At 38.6% G+C, this 23,905-nt stretch overlaps 3 protein-coding genes across 5 annotated transcripts; 2 read left to right on the forward strand and 1 right to left on the reverse strand.

The window, feature by feature from the left end:
• Positions 1–374: 374 nt before the first annotated feature.
• Positions 375–9,309, reverse strand: LOC149400447 (cytochrome P450 704C1-like). The gene is made up of 5 exons (XM_089613354.1): positions 8,584–9,309; positions 1,935–2,219; positions 1,515–1,853; positions 881–1,081; positions 375–776 (listed from the first exon to the last, which is right to left on the reverse strand). The coding sequence occupies exons 1-5, from the start codon at positions 9,112–9,114 to the stop codon at positions 579–581; spliced, it is 1,554 nt and encodes a 517-aa protein (XP_089469480.1). The 5' UTR covers positions 9,115–9,309; the 3' UTR covers positions 375–578.
• A 2,969-nt stretch (positions 9,310–12,278) lies between these two features.
• LOC149400448 (AAA-type ATPase family protein) lies at positions 12,279–16,910 on the forward strand. The gene is made up of 13 exons (XM_089613125.1): positions 12,279–12,759; positions 13,104–13,195; positions 13,297–13,316; positions 13,563–13,803; positions 13,910–14,005; positions 14,132–14,247; positions 14,347–14,427; positions 14,580–14,703; positions 15,512–15,561; positions 15,742–15,832; positions 15,976–16,011; positions 16,356–16,453; positions 16,629–16,910. The coding sequence occupies exons 1-13, from the start codon at positions 12,458–12,460 to the stop codon at positions 16,743–16,745; spliced, it is 1,464 nt and encodes a 487-aa protein (XP_089469251.1). The 5' UTR covers positions 12,279–12,457; the 3' UTR covers positions 16,746–16,910.
• Positions 16,911–18,704: 1,794 nt separating this feature from the next.
• On the forward strand, positions 18,705–21,881 carry LOC149400449 (serine/threonine-protein kinase Aurora-3-like). 3 transcript variants are annotated; one of them, XM_089613549.1, is made up of 7 exons: positions 18,705–18,930; positions 19,024–19,266; positions 19,332–19,427; positions 19,528–19,742; positions 19,820–19,892; positions 19,987–21,547; positions 21,640–21,881. In XM_089613549.1, exons 1-6 carry the CDS (start codon positions 18,781–18,783, stop codon positions 20,086–20,088), a joined length of 879 nt encoding a protein of 292 aa, XP_089469675.1. In that variant the 5' UTR covers positions 18,705–18,780; the 3' UTR covers positions 20,089–21,547; positions 21,640–21,881. The 3 variants fall into 3 exon arrangements, with proteins under 3 accessions (XP_089469675.1, XP_089469676.1, XP_089469677.1); XM_089613550.1 differs by having other exon boundaries at positions 19,987–21,538; XM_089613551.1 differs by having other exon boundaries at positions 19,987–21,448; positions 21,640–21,880.
• Positions 21,882–23,905: the final 2,024 nt, after the last annotated feature.

Here is a 23,905-nt window from a genome sequence, read left to right on the forward strand (position 1 = left end):
CCACACTTCCGGATACAATTAATGGGATCTTACACTCAAAATTGGATTAATGAAAATTGTGTGTTTAATATTTTGGTATATTAGGGACCATAACGCTAATTTACTTTATAGACTAATCTAATTATGGTTCACATTAAACCCAATTAATTGGTAATGACTTTCTAACTATTTAACCCATACTCAGTATAGAAGTCTTGAGCCTCTACCTAATTTAGGTTAAGTAAAATTCACGGGTTGGTGATAGTCACTATCAACAAATGGTTGAGTACGTGGCACTGTTAACAAACGAGACTAACTCTGTGATCAAGTCCAAGTCCAATATAGTTGCCTTAATCACTTTATGTCCAGTTGACTAGTAATGAAATAGTGAAAGTGGGAAATTCTGATCTCTTAAAACATCCAACCATGGATCATTTACAAAAGGTGGTATAGCTGTGAAAGAAAGCAAATAACATACTAAGAATAATAAAAAATTAAAAAAAAATTAAAAAAAGAGAGTTTAATCCAAATGCATATACACAAATTATAGTCACTCTGGAGAGTATTACTATTTAGCTTGACCTGTGGATTGATCTATTTCATGAAACTGTAATACTACTCCTTGGAACAGCACACAGAGAGAGAGAACCCTTAATGTGAAGAGTGAACATGATTTTGTATGTTACGGGCTTCGATTCGTCGGCCAATCTGAAGCGGAAGAAACGGAGCAGCGCAATTGAAAGAATCTTCATCTGTCGATACGCAAAGTCCTTCCCGAGACAGATCCGAGGACCAGCCTGAAAAGTTCAATTCAACCCATATCAAATAAAGAAAAAGAGAACCTATAAAAAAAAAAAAACAGAATATATTAGAAGGAAAAAAAAAAAAAAAAAACACCAACATGAAAGGCTATGAATTTGAACGGCGATTGGGGTTGGAAAATCCCGTCCTTGAGCCATCTTTCGGGGCGGAAATCCAGAGCATCGTCTCCCCAAATGTCGATTCTTCTTCCCATGGCATAGGCCAAATAGTTCACCGCATCTCCTTTTTTCACTTTAAACCCGTCTGGAAGAACATCGTCCTTATCCGCGGTCCTCGAACCCTAATAAATCGATAATAGTACTAATGAATATGAACCAAACATTTAGAAGACTGAATTAGACTACGCATAAACATAAATAAATAAATAAAAACATTAAAACACAATCTAACGAACAATCCGAAATTGTTTTTTTTTTTAATCTAGTAATTTTATGATTAGATTACAATATTATTTTTATCTTTTTATTAGTATTTTGAACACTAACAACTCATTTATGTTTGAAAATATGTTTTAAGTTTAGGCTTCTCATTGAAAAAATTATTTTAGAAAAGACTAAAATTTTAAAAAAATATATCAAATGCTTGAAAACAACTTGCTCACAAAACTAATTTATAAATCAGAATGCCACTAGTATAAAGACAACGCAATAATTTACAAGACGCGACTTAGTTTTCGTAAATTGAAGTTGTAAATGTAAGTGATAGTTTTGTACCACTGGAAGTACAGGGTATAGCCTCAGAGTCTCTGATAACGCTGCATGAAGATATTGCATTTGCTCGATCACTTCATCGGTTATGTTTTCGACGAACGATTTGATGTTGGTCTCGTCAGCTTTGTCACCGAGAACATCTCGTATTTCTTGCACAGCTTTTTCTTGTACAACCGGGTTCTTGCATAACATGTAGAAGAACCACGAGAGCGTGTTTGCGCTCGAGTCTTTGCCGGCGATCGTGAAGTTCAGAATTATGTCTCTCAGATATTTTTCGTTCATTTCCTCTGGATTTTTCTTGCTCTCCAACAGAAACCTTGAAAGTATATCCTCTTTTTCATTCTATTTCAAAGCAGAAAAAAAAGGTCCGTTATTTGAGTCTTGGAGACCAAGAAAAGCATTATAACTTAGTGAATTACTCACGCAATCCCGTCTCTCTTCGAACATTTTTCTTTTTTCCTGGATAAGTTGGCCCACAAATTCATCCATGAGTCTTATGTTGTTCTTCAGAGCGGCTTCAGAGCCAATTCTGAGAAACTTTTTCAACTTCCAAAAGGGATCGATGTATCGCAAGCCAACCAGATAGTGTGAGTCATCGAATGCCTTCATGAACGCAAGTCCTTCCTCGTTTGAGCCCTCCAAGCAATTCAATTCTAATCCAAATCCAACTTTGAACATGGAATCTAATGTGCATCTCATTAGCAAATCCTATGGAAATAACAGCCATGCTTTAATACCCAATTTACAGCTTTACAGATTAGACTAACAAGTACAGAAATCTTGGTTAATCACATAGAGAATAGAAGACTTTGGATGGACAGGTTTTGATAGTAGAGAGAAACTATCGTATTGTAGATAATCTTTTTTTCTCTCCCTGGGGTGTGCTTAAAGTCTTCACCTTTCTATTTTCTTTGTGATAGATGAAGGCTTTACCACATCTATCACAATAATAAAGGGGTATAAATATATTTTAAAAAAATCAAAATTTGAACTTCCAAACACAATTATATATCAAAAATACATATATGCATAAGTTTACAAAGTTATGTCTCATCAAGCAAAAAGAAAGAAAGAAAAAACAGTTTAGAAAATAAATAATCTCAACAATCCGGTGAGAGATTCGTATTATCATTTCAATATCAAATTTATAACTAGTTAAGCTACTTGAAAGTTGAAACTTAATAACTGCAATTTCAACAACGTTCCAATTTGATAAAGAGAAATAGTCACATGAATGATGTGCCTAAACTGTTTAGGCGTTTTTTTTTTTCTTGTTACAATCCTGTATTTGTTTTCATCAGTTTAAATTTTCAATAAAGCCTTCCTTATTTGGTTTTCAAGTCAAATTTTTAAGGAAATTGATTCGATTAATATAAAATAGTTTATTTATTTCCATAATTATAAGAATCAATTATTCTTTCAATTTTTATGTTGATTGTTGGGTTATATATTTTTGTTTTCCAAATTTTGGAAGATATTTTTTTTTTTTCTATGAAATTTTTTTTCTTTTTTCAGTTCATGCTCGCAAACCCTATTAACTACGACTTACTTATAAACACGTCTTCTGATTTTTATGTTCGCTTAACTCTATTAACAACTATTTGCCATTGTTAATTTGTTTATTCTGACGTAGATGTTTTTTTATAATCAAGATTTGAAAAGTTGTTTCTTAGTAACAAATATCAACAATAAACTCTCATGCAATTATCTATTTGCCATTGTTAATTTGTTTTTTTCTTCTGTTGTTAACTTTATTAATAAGTACTTTTAATTATTAATTGGCGTTTCCTTAAAAAAAAAAACACAAATTACTTATGAACGTGCAATTAAACCCAATATTTTAAGGCGATGAACATTAGGGTTATCAAACCAAATTACGCAAATTTAACATAATCAAAATGACTATAACTGCAGTGGTACCTATTAAAATGGAGGTTGTGAGTTTAATCCACATTGACAGCAAATGTGTCCTTAAAAAAAATTGACTATAACTCTACCCTTTCAATATTCTTATATTTCAAATAATGAATTTATTGTTTCAAAATAAAATATGTGGACCGACATAAAAAATAAAAATTTGTTGCAATTAGTCGATCCCCTAATTTTTTTTTTAAGATCCTAGCCAAAATTTCATTTTATTAAAAAAATTAGTCCATTCGACCAAAGTAAATTAAACTAACTAAAACAATTAATGTAGTTTATTTCAACCAGACCGAAATAAAAGAAATTAGGGTCGACTTAGTAGACTATTTTTTTGATAAAATGAAATTTTGACTTTTTTTATAAGGAAAGTAAAATATTGGACTCTAACTTAATTGTTCCTATAAAAAAAAATATAAATATATATAATATTGTCTGTCGTTGGTGAAATTAATTAGTTCATGAGTATTTAAGTGAGAAATTTTGTAAATAAAAATACTAAAACTACATAAGTAAAGTCATACCAACCTCGGCCGGCCAGAGGCGGGCTGACCGGACGCAATGAAAACCATATGCTGGAATGTCCGGGGGTTGGGGAACCCTCGGGCAATGGGCCGCTTACGAAGGCTGATTCGTGAGCGGAACCCGGACCTCCTTTTTATTTCGGACACGAAATTAAAAGGAGTAAGGGTGGAAAGACTGAAATGGAGGTTGGGTTTTTCGAACGGGTTTGGGGTCCATGCTAGAGGATTGAGTGGTGGACTAGTCCTGTTATGGTCCGACAATGTTGAAGTGTGCATTCGGAGCTACAACAAGGGTCACATCGACGCATCAGTGGGAGACGGGGAGGGTCGCAAATGGAGATTTACAGGATTCTATGGAGAACCGGATGAATCTTCTCGTCACCTTTCTTGGGAGCTTCAGCGAAGAATCCAGGCGATGGGTGAGGAACCATGGCTGTGCGCTGGCGACTTCAACGAAGTACTCTTTGATTTTGAGCATGCTAGTAGAGCGAGACGGCGTGCGAGTGATATGGCTAGGTTTGCGGAGGCGCTAGAGGATTGTGGATTATGCGACCTAGGATTTCAAGGAGCGCTGTTTACTTGGAACAACAAACAAAGTGGTGACCATAATGTGCAATGTCGCTTAGACCGGGCTTGTGCGAATCGGGCTTGGAAAAGACTATTCCCGGCAGGGTTTGTCGAAGTGCTGGATTTTTGGGGCTCGGACCACCGAGTCATCCTTATCAATACGGAGGCACGTCCCCCGGTCACTCGGTGCGTCTCATCCTCGAGGAGACGGTGGGCTTTCGAACCGGGATGGCTATCCAACGAGGAATGTGGGCAGGTCATCAAGCGAGTTTGGGAGGAGACCATGGGTTGTACCGGGATGGAGAAATGTACCAAAGGGCTGGATTCGTGCCGGGTTGCTCTGACGAAGTGGGCCAGGACATCCTTCGGGCACAGGGAGAGGCGAATTAAAGATCTCTCGACGAGGATAGCTCAGATCAACAATGAGGTATGTTCTCCGGCTAATTGCAGGGAGGCGAAACGGTTAGGGAACGAGCTGGAGACTCTGATCCTCCTTGATGAGTACCATTGGAAGCAACGTGCTCGTGTGGATTGGCTCAAGGGCGGTGACAAGAACTCGAGGTACTTTCATGCTAGTGCCTCGAGGAGGAAGAGCCAAAATACCATTAGGGGAATCCTTGATGAAAGGGGATCTTGGGTCACGTCGGAGGTGGAGGTCCGAGAGGTGTTTGAACGGTATTTTCGAGGCATTTATGGCACGAATGGCGCGACCGAAGCTGATTTCGACATGATCACAAGAGAGGACGTTGCTAGGCTGCCGGAGGCTAGCCGGGGTTTGACAGAGGAGGAGTTCTCGAGTGAAGATATCGATAGGGCCTTGTGGGCTATGGGTCCTCGGAAGGCTCCGGGCCCCGATGGTTTTCATGCGTTGTTCTTTCAAAATAATTGGAGTGTGGTGGGTCCGACGGTGCGTGAGGAGTGCCTAGGTATCCTCAATTCAGGGAAGAGTGCCAAAGGTTGGAATGCGACCAATGTCGTTCTTATCCCGAAAGTAAAAAATCCTAAGAGAGTGGTCGATTTCCGGCCCATAAGTTTGTGTAATGTGACCCTCAAGCTAGTTACGAAGGCGGTGGCCAATCGGATCAAAGGAATTCTTCCGGCAGTGATCTCTGAGGCTCAAAGTGCTTTCGTCCCGGGGCGTCTTATCTCGGATAATGTCACGATAGCCTTCGAGCTTCTTCACTCTTTGAGAATGCGAACTAAAGGGAAGACGGGGGTTTTGGCGCTCAAGCTGGATATGAGTAAAGCATACGACCGGGTTGAGTGGGGCTTCATTAGAGCTATGATGGAGAGAATCGGATTCGGGCCGAGGCTGGTGGCGGTCGTTCTCGAGTGCATCTCTTCCCCGGTGTTCTCGGTGGTTATCAATGGGAGGGTCGGGGGCTCCTTTGTGCCAAAGAGGGGTCTTCGTCAAGGGTGCCCGCTTTCGCCGTATCTCTTCCTTCTTTGTGCGGAGGGATTCTCAGCGCTAATTAGAGGACAAGAACGCCTTGGACTGTTGAGAGGTTTTGCATGTTGTAAAGCGGCCCCCTCGATCTCCCATCTTTTGTTTGCGGATGACAGTATTCTTTTTTGCGTTGCTAATCCTCGAGCATGCCTTGCAATCCAAGACATTCTGAAGGTGTATGAACGGGGTTCTGGACAAGTGGTAAATCTGGAAAAATCGGCTCTTTGTTGCTCTCGGAATATTCCGGAGGCAGAGGTGGGAGAGCTTTCCAGTGTCCTAGGCATCCCGGTTACGGAAGAATTGGAGAGCTACTTGGGATTGCCGGCCCGCATCGGGAAGAGTAAAATGAAGGTTTTCAGTACTATCACGAGCCGGGTGCGTAAACAACTTCGCGCGTGGAGGGCAAAACTCTTTTCAGCGGGCGGCCGGGAAGTCCTTGTGAAGGCTGTAGTGCAAGCGATTCCGACGTATGCTATGAGCCTCTTCAAGCTTCCCGCGACGCTCATTGATGAACTCCACTCCTTGATCAGTCGGTTTTGGTGGGGGGGCTCGGAAGACAAAAAAACTATCCATTGGAAACGGTGGAGTCTCATTGCTAAGCCGAAGGGCGAAGGCGGGCTCGGCTTTAAGGATCTAGGCGTTTTCAACCAAGCTCTCGTGGCCCGTCAAGCGTGGAGGGTTATCCGGTTCCCGGAATGTTTAATGGCTAGAGTTCTTAAAGCCAAATATTTTCCCAACTCGTCGGCACTGAATGCAGAGTGTAAGAACCACTTCTCCTACTTATGCAAGAGCTTCTTTTGGGGTCTTGACCTGGTCCGACGGGGTCTACGGTGGCAAGTCGGAGCGGGGGATCTGCGGGCCTTTTCGAATCCTTGGCTTCCAAGAGCGGGGGCTTTTTGTTTGATTACGCCGGAGCCAAATGATGGATTCCTGTGGAGAGTGGCTGATTTTATGACGAATGGGCAGTGGAATCGCGGGTTGATCGAAGTTATGTTGTCCCATTACGATGCGGAAGCTGTGCTTAATATTCCTCTAGGGGAAGAGGGTTCACGAGATCAGCTGGTGTGGCACTACGAGGATAATGGGCTGTACTCGGTTCGCTCGGGTTATCGCCTAGCGAGGAGAGATGAAACCGGAGGGCCGTCGAGCTCATCGACCGATGAACCTACGTGGTGGAAAGTGCTATGGAGCCTCAATATCCCACCAAAGATCAAGCACTTGTTGTGGAGATGCTGGTTTGAAGCCCTTCCTACGTATGGGGAACTGAGGCGCAAAGGTATGTCGTGTCTTCCTTTTTGTACCTTTTGCGGAGAGCTTCCGGAAAGTACTGTGCACGCTATTTGGACCTGTGAGAGGGCTCAGCTGATCTGGAAGAGTCGTCGTTGTGGCGGTGGGTGGGGAAAACCGAAGCCATGCCTTTCAAGGAGATTTGTCTTCGCGCGTTCACGTGTCTCTCCACGGCTGATCTGGAGCTCTTTAGTGGCATGGTTTGGGCAATTTGGTCTGATCGGAATATCCGCCTTTTTGAGAACACCATCAAACCGCCTGAAGCTTGGGTCTCCGATGTGGTGTGCTGGCTTACAAGCTTCAAGTCTCATGCCCGCAAACTTGAGCTTGATGGGAGGAACCCGACTACAGCTCCGAAGGCATGGGTACGACCACACTCTGGTACGCTGAAGCTGAACGTCGACATGGTGTGGGACGCGCAGACCCGACGGGCTGGGATCGGGGGAGTTATTCGTAACCACTGCGGAGCGGTTGTGGGCGCCATGGGCCTGGGGATCAGGGACGTGGATTCAGCGCTGACTGGAGAGTGCAGAGCAATTCGAGAGGGGCTGAGGTTTGCCCAAAACCACGGCTGGGAGATTTCGGCGGTTGCGTCTGATTGTCAACGGGCGGTGCAATTGGTTAACGGTAGACACACGCTCGGGCTCCAAGGTGCAGTTATAGCCGACATCTGCTCCTTTCTGGATGTTGTTTTTCCTTCTCTGTTATGTTCCTGGGTGCCTCGCTGCTGCAACGAGGTCGCCAATTGTATTGCTAAAAAATGTTTAGACTCCCCTATGTTTGAGTTTCATTTTTTTGACAGCCCTGCGTGGCTGAAGGCTTGTAGTGACCGAGATGTGGTCCTCTCCTTGGTTGATTAATGAACCTCTGAGTCTTTCCTTCAAAAAAAAGTCATACCAACCTTGGATACTAAAAATAATGATAAAAAAAATAGAAACAGAAAATTAAGAATCTTTCCTGGGGGATGTGCTTAACCACATCTATCACCAGAAAAAAAATACGGACCAACATTTACGCTATAAGGTGGCATGGATAAATACATTAAATGTAAGGCGGCTAGTTACCTAATTTTTAGTTAAATGCATCATCAAGCAGAAAGAAAGAAGACAACTGCAACGATTGATAAATGATCTCAACAATCCGGTGAGAGATTCATGATATCATTTTAATATTCTTATGTTTCAGATAATGAATTTATTGTTTCATAGAAAATCTGTGGACCGTCAGTCCATAAGAATTCAGTGATAAATTTTGCCAAAAAAACAAAAAAAAAAAACAAAAAAGGTCATATAAAAATGATGAGAAACTGAAAAATAAAGAATCTTACTTGCATATCGAAAACCTGGTCCTGAACAGAGAATCCATGGACGACGGTAGCGAGCTTGGCGGCGTTTCTCCTGAAGACGACGCAGCTAAAGTCCCTGAGAATCCTCGTCGTGAACTCCAAGCTCGCAAGCTTCCTCTGCTGCTTCCACTTCTCGCCGTCGACAACGAAGATCCCTTGTCCGAACAGATCTCTCGCCAACTCAACGTTCTGGTCCCCCTTCGAGTAGCTCTCGAAGCTTCCTTTCAGCACGTGTTCCACGTTCCGAACGTCCACCGTGAACACCTCGCTCGCCGTCGTTTTGAGGAGCCGGAACGTCGGCGAATCGGCGGCGAGGTCGGCCTGGTAATCGTACGCACGGCCGTAGTGGAACAAGATGCCATAGAGCGTGCCTTTCACGGGAGGGTAAGAAGAGTCGGTGATTGACTTGCCTGTGTAGGTCTTAATGGCCAAGTAAGCCAAGGCCACAAAGATGATCGCTACTGATATCGATGTTAGTGCCAAGATCGCGGAGAGGAAAGTGTAAACGTTCATTTTTATTTTTATTTTTATTTTTTAAGAAAGGAAAAGCGCTCCGATCTGAAGAACTATGAGCCAAGTGTAGTAGGCGATTAAATTATTAGAGTGATGACAAAAGAAAGGAAAGTGTGAGTTTGACGATTGTTTTTGTATGGTGCCACTTGTTTTGTTTGTTGCCTTCCATACTTTCTTCGTGTGTCACAGCTTTTGTGTTATGGCTTTTTGGCATATGAAGCCCCCAACCTTTTTTTTAACCATTATGTAACATTCAATTCATATCATATCCCTTTTACGGTTAAAGTAAATTCTGTTAAATTCAATTGGTATTATGGAGAGAGAACTAACACATATATAAGTGATTATTATACTTCAACGAACTCATCAATCTTACCTTTACGTAGCCTAACATATGAGATCTATATTTTTTTCGCTTATAATATTTGTGAGCAAATCCAACAACCCCCCCCCCCCCCTCCGAACTCTTACTCGATTAACGAAATGCACCCTCAACTCGGATTTTCAAACAAAAATTACTCTGAATTCACACTTGTGTTGACTTTTGCACTTGTGTCAAAGTTTATCAGTTACCATCCATGAGATTCGCACGTTTTAGGCACGTGAACTCTTTATTGAGGTTATAATGGTCTTTTTTATTTATTATTATTATTATTATTATTATTATTATTATTATACTCTTCTGAATCTCCAAATACATTAGAAAAAAATAATTAAAAAAATATATAGATCTAATTCTTCCTCATCTTCTTCCATCACCGCACTTCTTTCACCACCTCCATCTGTTTCCAACTTATGTGAGACCCTGCTCTTTCAACAACGATTGTTAGAGAAGAGATCTACACCACATAAATATTTCAACTACGAACAACAACAGATTCATGGCCACACTAAGGTCAAGGCTTTTTACCTCTATGAGAAAAACAAATATCCAAATTTTGGTCCGCCGAGAAGGACCCAAATCTCTGACTTCCCTCCCGCGGCTGATACGCCGGTCTCGGCGAGCGACCTCCTGGGAGTGCGATGACCTTACGCGATATGCGTCCGCGAGGCGTTCCCGAGGCTGGAGTCCACGGTGGAGGACGTCATCGCCGTCTCTGACACTCTCGTCACCGACATTTACAACTCTGCAGAATCGCTAGGCAACACGGATATGATTTAGCTATTCCTAATTTAAAATTTTAGTTATTCCTAATTCAAGATTTAAATTGCATCGATCATCGATCTGGATATGATTTACTTGAAAATCACCTGAAAGAGCGAAAGTTTGGACGAGAAATTTGAAGTCCAGAACCTTCTAGTCGACAAACTTCTGGGCTTACTCGCGCAAAATTGACATAGATTCTGACCTTACAAAGTCTCTCAATCTCGATCGAACTTCGGACGAACAGTTCGCGTCCTTTGGAGCCATTACTGCGTCATCTTCAATTATATGACTGCCATCGTCGTTTTCTTGACTCCGATCCGGACGAGGAGCTCGCGGTGAGTGTCATTGGAACCCCCAAATTCTGTCGAGAATTTGATCGGATTTGTGAGCTGGGCTTTGAAGAGCGATGGAGAGACGAAGAGACTCTCAGAGATATTTTTCGTTTTTCTTTAACGTTTTTTATTTATTAAAATATAATAATAATAATAATAATAGATATATAAAAAAATAATAATAATAATAGAACTCAGGGTATTTTGATAATTGCACATGCTTTAAGTTTCATGTGACCTCCACGTCATCAAAATTTTAACAGTTTGTGAAAAAAATTGACGGAGGGGGCAAAATTCAACACAAGTGTGAGTTCGGAGTAATTTTTGTTGAAAATCCGAGTTGAGGGTGCATTTCGTTAATCGAGTAAGAGTTCGGGGGGGTTTCTTGTAAATTATCCATAATCCATAGCTTAGAAATTAAATCGCGCATTTCAATTAATCACAAAAAATACTGTTAATATTTTTTCCTAGAAAACGTATTCAAACATCAACATATATATTTGTAATTTATATTATTTTATTTGTTTTAGACAAACTATTGATAATTTTCATATTTATTAGTTTTAAGTATTATTTAGTTTGAAGTATACAAAAGAAAAACAAAGAGTTAGGATTAATTTTATATTGAGGCAATTAAGCCAGAAGTTCAATAATCTACTTTTTTAAGTAAATTAAAGTACATCGGTCTAATTAATTGTTTTATTAATAAAATAAAGTTTTGACTAAAATCTTAAAAATATTGACTAATTGTGACAAATTCTTATTTTATATTGAAATTTGTTATCACTACCCATTTTACAATTTTTATTAGGAGAATAGCTCAAGTTTCATTTAATTAAGAAAATATCTCATTTTTTCTTAGCAGACAATTATACCATTCGCGAATCAGTTAATTAATTAACATACTGAATTGAGTTAGGTTAATTAATTAACTGAATGTTTGGATTGGAAATTCACAAAAAATTTACAAAAATCAGAACTTAAGTCAGTTCCTATTCAAATCATTCAATTAATTAACCTAATTCATAATTCAGTCAGTTAGTAAATTAACTTTACTCACAAAAAAAAAATCAGAACCTACGCTAATTCTTAATTCAACCAATCAGTTTATTAATTAACCTAACTCAATTCAGTCATTTAATTAATTAACTGATTTGCGAATTAGCACTGAATCAACAAACAAAGGAAAAATCCACCGAATCAACAAACAAAAAGAAATTGTAGAACGAATCAAAAACACGAACAAGCAGAGGTATGTATAAGTTGATCGAAATTGCAAAGAGCGAGAAGAAGAATGCGAATGTGTCCAACACCACAAATCCCTCGAAAACACGCTTATTCCACAGCATTGTCTTTCTCGTCTACTCCACCGCCAATCCATCGCCGGAGACCCCGATCCGCACCGCCGCGAACCTCGTCTACTCCGAGAACCCCTCCGACACCGTTGCCGAGAAGCCCGAAAGCTCGCTCCTCAATGCCGCTGTGTTCGTTGTCCTCGTCGCCGTCGTGACGTTCCTGATCCTCCGAGTGTTTTGGATTATGAGGGTAATAATGGAATGAAATTTTATTTGAACTATTCTCTTAATTAATTCAAACTTGGACTGTTCCCTTAACAACAAAGATGGGTTGATTGGGTTAGTAGGCTAATTCACCCTATTTTTTTTTTCAATTCAAAACATAAAATTTAGTCGAGTTGGCGAAACTTGAGAACATTTTGGTTTCTAAATGAAAAGTTTTGAAATATCAATTTGGAGGATCACATTTTTCCGGGAAAGTAGCGTGATTTTCCCGGCAAGGACCAGAAAATAAACTTCCTCTGCAAATTACCAATTCCTCGTCAAAACCAGTATGCGTGTCCACGATCATGAGCTTTCTTAAGGGCCTCGTCGACTCTCTCAGCTCAATCTTGCCCACCACCGGCGATCCTAGCCCGACCCCTCCGACCGATTCTCCGGCCATGGAAGTCGGAACCGGAGCTTTGGTTTCAAACGAGCGCGTCGCTTACAAGCTCAAAAGCTACTTCGAATTGGCCAAAGAAGAGATCGACAAGGCCGTTAGGGCTGAGGAGTGGGGCTTGGTCGACGACGCGATCGCTCACTATGGAAACGCCCAGAGAGTTCTCGCCGAAGCTACTTCTACTCCAACGCCGTCGTTTATAGCATCCAGGTTCGGTGTCTGATATCGTTTATTGGATTCTCGGTGGTCGATTGTTCGTGTTTGGCGAGTCTAGGGTTTGAAGAGTGGTATTAGATCGTTTAATCAGGCGTGGTTTAGTGATGTCTGATCTGATAGATAGAGTCGAATAATTGAGAAGAAAAAAAAACTTGTCTTTAAATTTTTGACCGTGTCGATTGCGGTTTGTGACACTGATCGGATAATCTCTGAGTTCAACTAGGTTTGGGGGAATTATAGACATCGTGATAATTAGAGAACTAAGATGATTTAACAGTTTTCATTTTGCTACGTGATCGAGTCGAGATTGTGAGAATGATCATATTGCTACGTGACAGAGAGCAAGAGAAGGTTAAATCCTATCGCGCAAAGATATCGAAATGGCAGGACCAAGTATCTGAGAGATTACAGGCATTAGTTAAGAGAACGGGTTCGTGTTCCTCACTGATTAACTCACACTAGCAAGTTTCCTAATTGATATCAATTTAAGCGAAGCACTTACTCTATCCTCTCATGCCCTTTATGTTTCAGGTGGTTCATCTATAAATAAGGTATATTTTTATCTTTAGAGTTTTATTAAACTCATTACTCTTCCTTCCGTGAAGCACGGTTGTGTTTAAGACCAAATGGAGTTTCACAGACGTAGAAGTAACTAAGTGCAATCTAAAGTTGTCAAATTTATTTTCGTGTCTATTTGAGACTTGAAGCCATGTAATGATTCCTGTTGAAATAGAGAAATTCAGGTTTTATTGCAATATAAGAGAATCTGAGTATCAGTTTTTTCAATGATCCAATAGAACAATGTAGTTCCAGCTCCCAAAGCCACTGCTGTATCAACGACCCCAAAGACTAAGAGATATGTTGCACCTACTTCCACTCTTCCTGGTCGCAAAATTCCAATTGCAAGTAGCAAAACAAATAGCAATGCAAATACGAAACCTGTGCAAGACTCTGGTGGTAGCTATGAAGCAAAACTGGTTGAAATGATAAACACCTCAATAGTCGACGCGAGTCCCTCTGTTAAGTGGGAAGATGTTGGTAAGACATTTTAGTATTTAGGTTTATACAAGTTATTTAAGTTTTCCCTTTCAATGCCTTTATGCTGAAGTGATATCCTTAAGTATTCGAGTTGCTCTTTTCACAGCTGGTCTTGAGAAGGCTAAGCAAGCTCTAATGGAGATGGTTATTTTACCAACTAAGAGAAGAGATCTGTTTACCGGACTTCGGAGGCCGGCTAAAGGTAAATATGTTTTTGGATGAGTGATTCGGGAACTAAAAAGGGTATATTATTTGGTCCAGTAGATATATTGCCATATTTACATTTAATTATTTGATATTATTTTATGACTATATTTGTTCATTATAGGTTTGCTTCTCTTTGGTCCACCTGGGAATGGAAAGACCATGCTAGCCAAAGCAGTTGCTTCAGAATCAGATGCAACTTTTTTCAATGTTTCTGCATCTTCATTGACATCAAAATGGGTGTGTCTCTCTTGATCCTAATTGCTGACTTTAGCTTTATTTCCTCATCGCTATCACCTTTAAAGCCATTCCGTTCATTTTTATTTATTTACTGAAAAGGTGGGAGAGGCAGAAAAGCTTGTACGAACTCTCTTCGTGGTTGCTAAATCCAGACAGCCTTCTGTAATTTTCATGGATGAGGTATTTGTTTCTTCTCAATCAAGCTCCATTGCTACATGCTAGCTATACTCATGAAGAAGCTTTGAGTTCCAGCGTACAACTTTTTGGCTGTCTTCCAAGATTTCTTAGATAGTTACATTTTTGGACTATCTGACGAGGTTTTTCGTTTGCAGATTGATAGTATTATGTCAACGAGACAGGCTAATGAGAATGAAGCAAGCAGAAGGTTAAAGTCAGAGTTTTTAATACAATTCGATGGGGTGACTTCAAATAATAACGATCTAGTAATTGTCATTGGTAAGCTTTGTAGAACAGCACAAATACATTACCATTGTTATTTATTTTTTATTTTTTATTTTTCTAAATGCAACCTTGTAGGCACTATGATCATCTCTCTTTATTCACTTACTGCTTGATGTCTGGCATCAAAACTGTGCTTTTAGGTCTGCCAAATAGTACCATCTGCTATCATAAATATTGGGTTTTCACTGCTCTAAATGTCATATACTCATTCATTACTTTTACATATACGCATTTTTTTTATAGAATGCTGGTGCTAGCTGAAATGTTATGGAAACTAATTGTTTCCAGCAGAAATCCGATCTGGTATATTTTCTGATTAATTCGGTTTACAACCTATCCAAACGAATCTAAATAAAACTGGACGGGGATGATTTAAATCTAACACAGCCGTGATATCCAGGATCTAAACAAACCAAAGGAAACAATAATTAACACGAACTTAATCTAATATATCCTATCCAAATAAAGAGATAAAATGCAATAACAAATATGATAACAGAACTAACTAAACCTATCTGTTTCAACAGTAGTTGCTAGGTCATTTTTTTACCGTATCAATATGCAAACCATTGAGACAAACTCGATGGCGAGGTCCACAGGCTGGGCATACATTGATATTTTATCTGTTTGCAAGTAATTGAGATAACATCTGAGGCAACTGAAAGTCGTCCTGGGTTCACGTTGATTCAAATAGGCCGAGTGGGATAGAGACAATGCTGGGAAATATGCATAATGATTTTGTTTGTATTGTGCATATAGTTTGTTTTTGAGTTTTCTCATTATTAACTGATGAATCTTCCAGGCGCGACAAACAAGCCACAAGAATTAGACGATGCAGTTCTAAGGAGATTGGTACGTATGTTTTCCAGCTAGCTAAATTTTCTACATCTCACTTATAATATGATTTATTTATGAGGTTATTGTTACCATTTAAGACTATAGGCCACAGAGATTGAGTGAATGTTCTCATTCACGATGGTTATTTTCTCCAAAATCATGTATTGCAACTTTTAACATGAATCGATGAACCAGGTGAAGAAAATCTATGTGCCGTTACCAGATGCAGCACTTAGGAAACTTCTTCTGAGACACAAACTGAAAGGCCAATCATTTTCCTTACCCAGTAAGAACACATTTATTTGCTGTAAATTATGTTTGTTTCTACTTTTTTTTTTAAATGGGAAATTTAAATTTTCGGGTTGAACGTGATTTTCATGGACTCAAATGCCGTTTTTCATCTCTCACACGATGTTCTTTATTGTTTAGGTGGAGACGTAGATAGGCTTGCAAGAGATACAGAAGGTATGCCGATATTCTGGTGCATGTTCTGAAGAGCTTTCACTTCAATATGAAAGCTAGTTTATAGTTATTGAGACTGTAAAATTAAAGCACTTGCTTTATCCTATCTTGTTATACGGAAGCCACTCTCTTTATCCTATCTTGTTTCTATCTGTTCATGAAGGTCTGCTCTTTTTCTTACCCAACTTAGGATGGAAGGAGTTCTTTGTGATCTATATTGAGAGGGAAAATTCATCGAATATAAAACAACCATTTCAATTTATTCTTGGATCAAGCTCATATTATTTTCGTCACTCAAATGCAAGTCGTACCAGAGCTGATCGGAAATTTAAGTTTCGTTTGTACAGGATATTCTGGGAGCGATCTTCAAGCCCTGTGCGAAGAAGCTGCGATGATGCCAATCAGAGAATTGGGTGATAACATTCTCACAGTCAAGGCAAATCAGGTAGCCTTTTAAAATGTGGCTGATTCATTAGTTATAAGACGAGAGAATTTTATTTGCTCGAGTATCTTTATTATTCGATCTTTTGGACGGTTATCCGTTAGTAATTAAGGTGGTATCAGACACTGAGTCAACTGTCGATTCTGCATTAATAAAACCATTTTTGTTTCTGAACCAGGTAAGATCGCTAAAGTATGACGATTTCAAGAAGGCAATGAGTGTTATCAGGCCGAGCTTAAACAAAAGCAAATGGGAAGAGCTTGAAAAGTGGAACCAAGAGTTTGGTTCAAACTGAGAGCTCCTAGTAAATAGTTATACCAGAATTTTTACCTTGACCCTGATATTGAAATTTAGAATTAGATTCTTTCTACATGTGCTTGGGTTTTATTACAGAAAGCCCTTGTAAATGTGTAAATAATACTCATCTTCCGAAAAAGAATTCAAAGAATAATTATCCAAATAGTGGCTAGGTCTGATTTCTTGTTTTATTTGATAGGACATATATAAATTTGTGATCTATTAGGGGGATAAGATTTGTGATCTAGTTTTACGTTACATGAATAAATAAATTGCGAAAAATTTAAAATAAAAAAGGATGACCAAGGAGTTCCGCTACACGTTAGATAGCTACGTGCAATTTCTTGAAGTTTGGAATATTAAACTAACATAGTTGGCTTGTATGTTAAAGAATTTAAAATTAGTGCTCGAGAAGGAAACCGTTATTAATTATTTGAAGAGCAAGCATAATGTAATATGGAGTGTGATATTTCAAAAAATTTCGACACATCGATAGACTATAAACTCTCTAATTTGACAACAGAAAGCAGTAAAACACTAAATGTCATTATCAAATCATCACATTAAAAACCTTCAACATGCTAATTTTCAGTTTTCACATGGTAAAATAACCCGTTTTAATTGCTCCTTTATGTTTTAAGATTAGAGTAAAATATGTATAATAAAAATAATTATTTGGCTGTACTTGTAATATACTAGATCATTGATAAGTATATAACAAACGCTGTAAATATTTATGACCAAAAACGTGTATATATTTTTTTCTTTAGGCTGCAAAAATGAATAAAAAAAAGGGGCGGTTAGGTATCTAGCCTAAATTGGTCACCTCTTTTAAAATTATAGTCCAACTATTACTTAAATTAGGTAACTAGCCCAATCCACTACAAAACAATATTATATTCCTATCTTATCATTCATCAAATACACACCAAAATTTTCGCATCCGACTCCAAATCCTTCAATCCTCCGAGATTGTCTCCGAACTCTCCATCGATTTCGAATCCTTCAATCCTCCGATATTGCGTCCGACCTTCTTTTCCGCCACCAATTTTCTGCTTTCGCCACTTTCGAAGCCGACGAATCGTCTCCGTTCTCAGACTTGTAAAAAATGGTAAGTGAATATGATTTCCAATTCGATTAACACATAGAACACCATAATGGAAACTCTACCCCGCATCTCCGATCAATTCTCTGTTAGATTAACTATAAAATATGGTAAATAATATTTCCAATTCGATTAACCCATAGAACACCATAATCGAAACTCTGAAACTTTAATGATAAATAATATTTACAGTCAGGCCATTCGATAGTAAATATTATTTACCATTCGAAAAAGCAAAATACTTGTCTCCGATTTAGAACGATTCCATGATTCAAATCTGATGATGATAACTGGAAAAAATTTGGAATTAACAAACAAATAAGAACGAAATTTTAAGAAACCAAAGAACCTAAACATCTACACTAGACAAACATAAACTAAGAAAGATTAAATGACTAACGTAGATGAACAGATAATATAATAACAATAGAAGAACATTTACGAAATCGACGATCCTAAACATCTATTCCAAATGAGTCGTCGGATATCCTGGTTGCAAATCGCAGGATAATTTTAATGGTAAATAATATTTACAGTCGGGTCATTCGATAGTAAATATTATTTACCATTCGAAAAAACAAAATACATGTCTCCCATTTGACAAATGATTCTATGATTCAAATCCGATGATGAATAACTGGAAAAAATATGGAATTAACAAACACATAAGAGCGAAGTTTTATGAAACCAATGGTAATTTTGGAAGTATGAGAAATATGGTTTATTTCCCTAAATAGTTAGGGCTATAATTTAAAAGTCCCGGACTAGTTGTTTAAAAAAAAAAAAAAAAAAAAAAAAAAAAAAAAATTGTGTATATATTGAGAACGTTGGCAATTTGGTCTTTTCGTACTAGAAAGGGATTAAAATTGCAAAAAATTTCCCTCCCTCGCTGCCATTTCAAATCCAATTGGCAGACAGTAAAGGGAAAATGGCGTCGGAGAACCAAGGAAACATGGCGTCGGAGACCCAAAAAGACCCCGAAAATCAGAAGGGAAATTGGTCATTGAAGAATTTCGAGATCGGAAAGCCTCTCGGCAAAGGAAAATTCGGCCGAGTCTATCTCGCTCGGGAGGTCAAGGTAAAAAAAAGATTCCGATCCTCATTTCAATACTCGGTGTGTTTCTGAACCGAGAAAACGAAGATATATATACTATGAATCTCGTTATGGCAGAGCAAGTACGTGGTGGCTTTGAAGGTGATATTCCGGGAGCAAGTGGAGAAGCACTCGATGCTCCACCAGTTGAAGAGGGAAATGGAGATTCAGTCCAGTCTCGACCATCCAAACATTCTCAAACTCTACGGATGGTTCCACGACATTGACCGAATCTTCTTGATCCTCGAATATGCCTTCCGCGGCGAGCTCTACGGCGAGCTCAAGAAGCAAGGCCGTTTCTCCGAGAACCAAGCTGCCACGGTACACCTAACAAATCCCCCTAAACATTTGGTACTGATTTCTTAATGGTTTATTTAAATGTTCAGTACATAATGAGCCTTGCACAAGCATTGGCATATTGTCACGAGAAGCACATCATTCACCGCGACATAAAGCCGGAAAATCTGCTCATTGACCACCATGTTAGTATATGTCTTTCTCACATTGAGTTGGTGAAATTTCGATTCGTTTTTTTCTTTTTCTTTTCTCCTGGTTTGAGACGATTGTGTTCTGATTATGCAGGGTCGGCTTAAAATCGCGGACTTTGGATGGGCGGTTCAGTCGAGGAACAAGAGGACCACGATGTGTGGGACGTTGGACTACTTGGCCCCGGAAATGGTGGAGAACAAAGCTCACGACCACTCCGTCGATAACTGGACTCTGGGCATTCTTTGCTACGAGTTCCTCTACGGCGAACCGCCCTTTGAGGCCGAGAATCAGAAGGACACTTTCAAGAGGTAATTTTTATTATGCCAACAATCACTCTTTGATAATCGACATGGTATTCTTATCGAGCGAGTGATTGTGGCTGCAGAATAGCAAGAGTTGATTTCTGCTTCCCCACGGTTCCTGAAGTTTCAGTTGAAGCGAAGGATCTCATAAGCAGGGTAAGTTATTTTTCCCTTCGACATGGTATTCTTAGTAGGAGTTTTTTTTTTTTACCTTAATTTTAAAGATCATTTACATTTTTTTTTTCAACAGCTTATAGTGAAGGACTCGTCAAAGAGGCTGTCTCTTCAGAACATCTTGGAGCATCCTTGGATAATCAAGAACGCTGACCCGACTGGCGTCTGCGACAGCTAAGTCATCTCTATTATATTATAGTAGTGCAAGCTTGGAGTTTTGTTTTTTTGGTGAATGATTTTTTGTATAGTTCTATTGCCTCATTAACTCTGTTGAGTTAAGTTGTAGCTACGCTGTTTTCACCGGAACCAGACAACTCCAGTTTGTGTGTTTTGTAATGACTCAGGAATATAAAGATCTGACTGCTTTTAATGGTCATATGAATCATGCCTTATATTTTTTTAGATTAAGCAAAAGACCTGATATATCCCGTGTAATCTCATGGTACTAGTTCTCATGTCTAGAGTCGGAATGTTTGATACGATTTGATGGGGGTGAGTTCGAGTAATTACGATGCCTATTCTCTCTTATATTCATGATCATCTCTCGCTCTCATTTCAAATTTCTTTTTAGAGAACTATTTGCAAGGTGGAGCTTTTGTATTACCTCTGTTTTTTACACGAATAGGCTAGTTATTGAGACAAACTCAAAAGTCTTTGCTGAACCTCAATGCTGCAAATATCACTCGTGATTAAGCTTTTAAGCCTGTTGATAAATATGCAGTATATTGTGATACGTGAAGACATGTAAAGGCTTGCAATTGCAAGAGACACATGATATTAGGATTTTCTGTGAGATACATTGGAGTTATAAAATATTTGGTTTGATTTTTTAATTTGTTTCCGTATCCCAGTACATGCATCCTTGTGAGTGTAAGCATGTCTGTTTGTAACTTTATATCTATGCATCCAAGTTTGTGTTTTTGTTTACTTTTCTCCATTAGAGCCTCCCATTCTAAATATTAACTAAAATATGGTGTTACTTTACTAAAATTAATATCTATCACATTATATAGGGGTTATATAGCTGACTAAGCACTATATAAGTTACACATTAAAGAAAAATACCACGATAAACGTAGAACTGTATAAATTAACAAAAGACATATTATGATCTTGGTCAAGTTTTTCTAATTATCCAGTACAAGCCCTTTATTCCACAAATATGATTCTTGGTTGAATTCCAAATTTGCAAGGACTACATTACCCCCGTGTATTTATTCCACAAATATGATATGATTTATTAGGTATTTGATTTGATTAGGTTATCCATGTGTTTGACATACGATTCATTAATACCCCAACATGAATTATTGATTTAATGATATACCGTAATAAAGATAGAGTTATTGGCGGTAAAAATACTCAAAATTTTCGAGGAGTTGCAATTTAATACTCAAATGTTTAAAAGTTATGGGCAAAATACTCAATGTTAGAAATGTGAATCACCGCTACTACTCTAGGTGAGCAACAATCATCTTCATAACACTCGAGGCACCATCGGTTTTCGCAAACATCAGCGTTGGCGAGAGAGTTTCCAGGTAACATTTTTTTGTAACTTTGGCGTATTGTGGATCGAGAGTACGTCATGAACCAGTGCTAACCCATGATGAAGGTTCATAACTTGCCGTGTGAGTAGTGTAAGTGTTTTGATTTTGGTTGATATTGATTATAGAGTATTTTTAGGATATTTGGTATTTGAGTTCTTGAGATTTATTGTTTGGTTTTTCAGGTTGAGGGTGGATGTAAATTTTTCAGTGGATTGACCCTGAAATTTGCGAAAGAGCGAAGAATATCATTCCTGGATTGCTTAGAAGAATGAATCAGTTGTAGAATCAGTTGGAGCTGGAGACGAATGCACTTGCTTGTTGGGTTCAGAGGCAGAGATTGGTTTTTTTGTTGTGCATTGTGCTTGTTGTAATTTGTTGCTAGATGATATTGGCTGGTATATATTGGAATGAAATGTGCAAATGAATGGTGTATTGTGCATTGAAATTTTCTGCAAAGGAATGAAGTGTGTTTCTGCTCCAAATAGATGATGCTTTTGTTCCAAGTGAATTTTCTGCACGTGTTTACGTATGAATATAAACAAATGTTCACAAATGTGCTTTTGTTCCAAACAGCTTCTAATGACATAACCAAAATAGACATAATGACTTGCACAATAATATGTTCACAGCTTCAACAAAATAGACAATAAGTTCACAGCTTCAACAAAATAGATTCTAATCCGACAATATGTTCACATCACCAATATGACATAATGACATAACCAAAACAACATCACAGCTTCTAACCAAAAAGCTTCTAATCCAAAAATATGTTCGCAGCTTCTAACCAAACATCTTCACGAAATGACACAACTTATAACAGCTTCACAAAAATATTCTCACAGCTTCGAATCCAAAAATATTTTCACAACTTCTAAAACAGACAACAGCATCACAGCTTCTAATCCAAACAACATCAAGGCTGAGCTAGAGCTTGTCGTCTCTCTCTTCTTTTCTGTCTTTTCACCATCTCAGGGCAAGGGTTAGTCTGTTGTGGTCTTCCTCGCTTCTTTACTGCCGTGATCTGCAAGCAACAAAATCAGGACAAGTTTAGAACAAACTCGGTTCTTAACAAGTTATTACATGAAGACAATATTAAGAACAAGACTTGCACCTGCACCACAACTGGATTAGGACAAGTTTTCCTCGAATGGCCTGGCTGTTTGCACTTGCTACAATGATTAACATGTCCCTTCCTAGACAGTTTTCTTAATCAGGTCCAAATACAAAGGAGGATGAATCATTATTGAGACGCAAGTTTAGAGAGCTCTAGAGAGAGAAAGTCCAAGGAAGCCATTGAAGGAAGAAAAAGCTAGAGAGAAGAAAGAGTGACCGCCTCTTCTACACTCTTGTTATCTCTTCCCTCTTTCATTACTACTTTTCCATTTACTACCCATTTTGACTTGTTTCTTAAGTTTCTTGGATTTCTTTATTTTTTTTAGCTCTTGATAATTAGATATACTCTTGTTTACATTGATTTGAGTTTATTGCTTTGTGATACTAGCATTTGAATGAAGTTTGGATGTTGATTTAGTGGAATTGAGTCTTTGATTATTATTGATTGCTTGATTCACCTTGATATGTCTATTTCCTTCCTTTTATTGCTTGTTATTCTCTTCGCAATCATGATTTGCTTGATAGCTAGGACGTCTAGCTAAGCTTTTAGTAGGAGCATGATGTAGGTGGTGGTGGAATGGTGTGAGTGTGAGCTAATTTCTTAGGAATAGAAGAGTCCTTCATGAGAGAAAAGTTATATACATGAAAATCATGGGTTTTTGGAGTGATTAGTGAGTCCTAGCTAGATTAATTACGTAGTAATTAGAGAGCTTGATTTACTTGTTTTGATGCCGAGAGGTAAGAGACTTGTGAGATTACCCAACCCAACACTAGTCTAACTAGATCTATAGAAAGATAAGGGGAATGGTGTGATCGTTTGAACACTGAGCTTAGTGCCATAGGTTGCGTTAATAGAGTCCAAACCGGGAGGCGATAGGCTAGACAACTTGTAAGGCTCCTAGCGACTCAAAAGAGGTTAGGAGATAAAAACGAGGGGTGGTTGTTAACATGAAGAAGCCTCTTGTAAACTCAGATTCTACTTCTCACCAACCACCTTCTTGGACGACAATGCTACTACTTTTTGCTTATTATAATTACTACTCGTATGTATGTTTTGTGCCTTTGAGCTTCCTTTGTCTAGAGAAATCATGTGTTTGTATGGACACTGTCATATTGATATATTAATAGAGGGAAACACTTATTTTTGACATCTTTCCTTTCAAAATAATATGATTTATTATTCTTATTCTAACCCAAAATATATAACATGAATAGTGTATGATAAAATTGTCAATTGAGTCGGGTGACCCTTTTAGCAAAGGTTTGGTCCAGATCTGTGAAGGGTTTGGATGGACTTAGAGTATAAGACTATCATAATAATTACTTCCCTAA

The sequence above is a fragment of the Urtica dioica genome, chromosome 4 (genome assembly GCF_054948205.1).
Source record: "Urtica dioica subsp. dioica isolate 48M chromosome 4, U.dioica_male_clone48M_v1_H2, whole genome shotgun sequence".
NCBI lineage: Eukaryota > Viridiplantae > Streptophyta > Magnoliopsida > Rosales > Urticaceae > Urtica > Urtica dioica.

Coding starts and splice junctions, on each gene's coding strand:
- LOC149400449 (XM_089613549.1), top strand. CDS start 18,781: ATGGCGTCGGAGAACCAAGGAAACATGGCGTCGGAGACCCAAAAAGAC. Junction 18,931..19,023: donor ATCTCGCTCGGGAGGTCAAG/GTAAAAAAAAGA, acceptor TCGTTATGGCAG/AGCAAGTACGTGGTGGCTTT. Junction 19,893..19,986: donor CGAAGGATCTCATAAGCAGG/GTAAGTTATTTT, acceptor TTTTTTCAACAG/CTTATAGTGAAGGACTCGTC.
- LOC149400448 (XM_089613125.1), top strand. CDS start 12,458: ATGAGCTTTCTTAAGGGCCTCGTCGACTCTCTCAGCTCAATCTTGCCC. Junction 16,012..16,355: donor GCTTGCAAGAGATACAGAAG/GTATGCCGATAT, acceptor TCGTTTGTACAG/GATATTCTGGGAGCGATCTT. Junction 16,454..16,628: donor TCACAGTCAAGGCAAATCAG/GTAGCCTTTTAA, acceptor TTTCTGAACCAG/GTAAGATCGCTAAAGTATGA.
- LOC149400447 (XM_089613354.1), bottom strand. CDS start 9,114: ATGAACGTTTACACTTTCCTCTCCGCGATCTTGGCACTAACATCGATA. Junction 1,082..1,514: donor TATACCCTGTACTTCCAGTG/GTACAAAACTAT, acceptor TCGATTTATTAG/GGTTCGAGGACCGCGGATAA. Junction 777..880: donor TCAAATTCATAGCCTTTCAT/GTTGGTGTTTTT, acceptor TGAACTTTTCAG/GCTGGTCCTCGGATCTGTCT.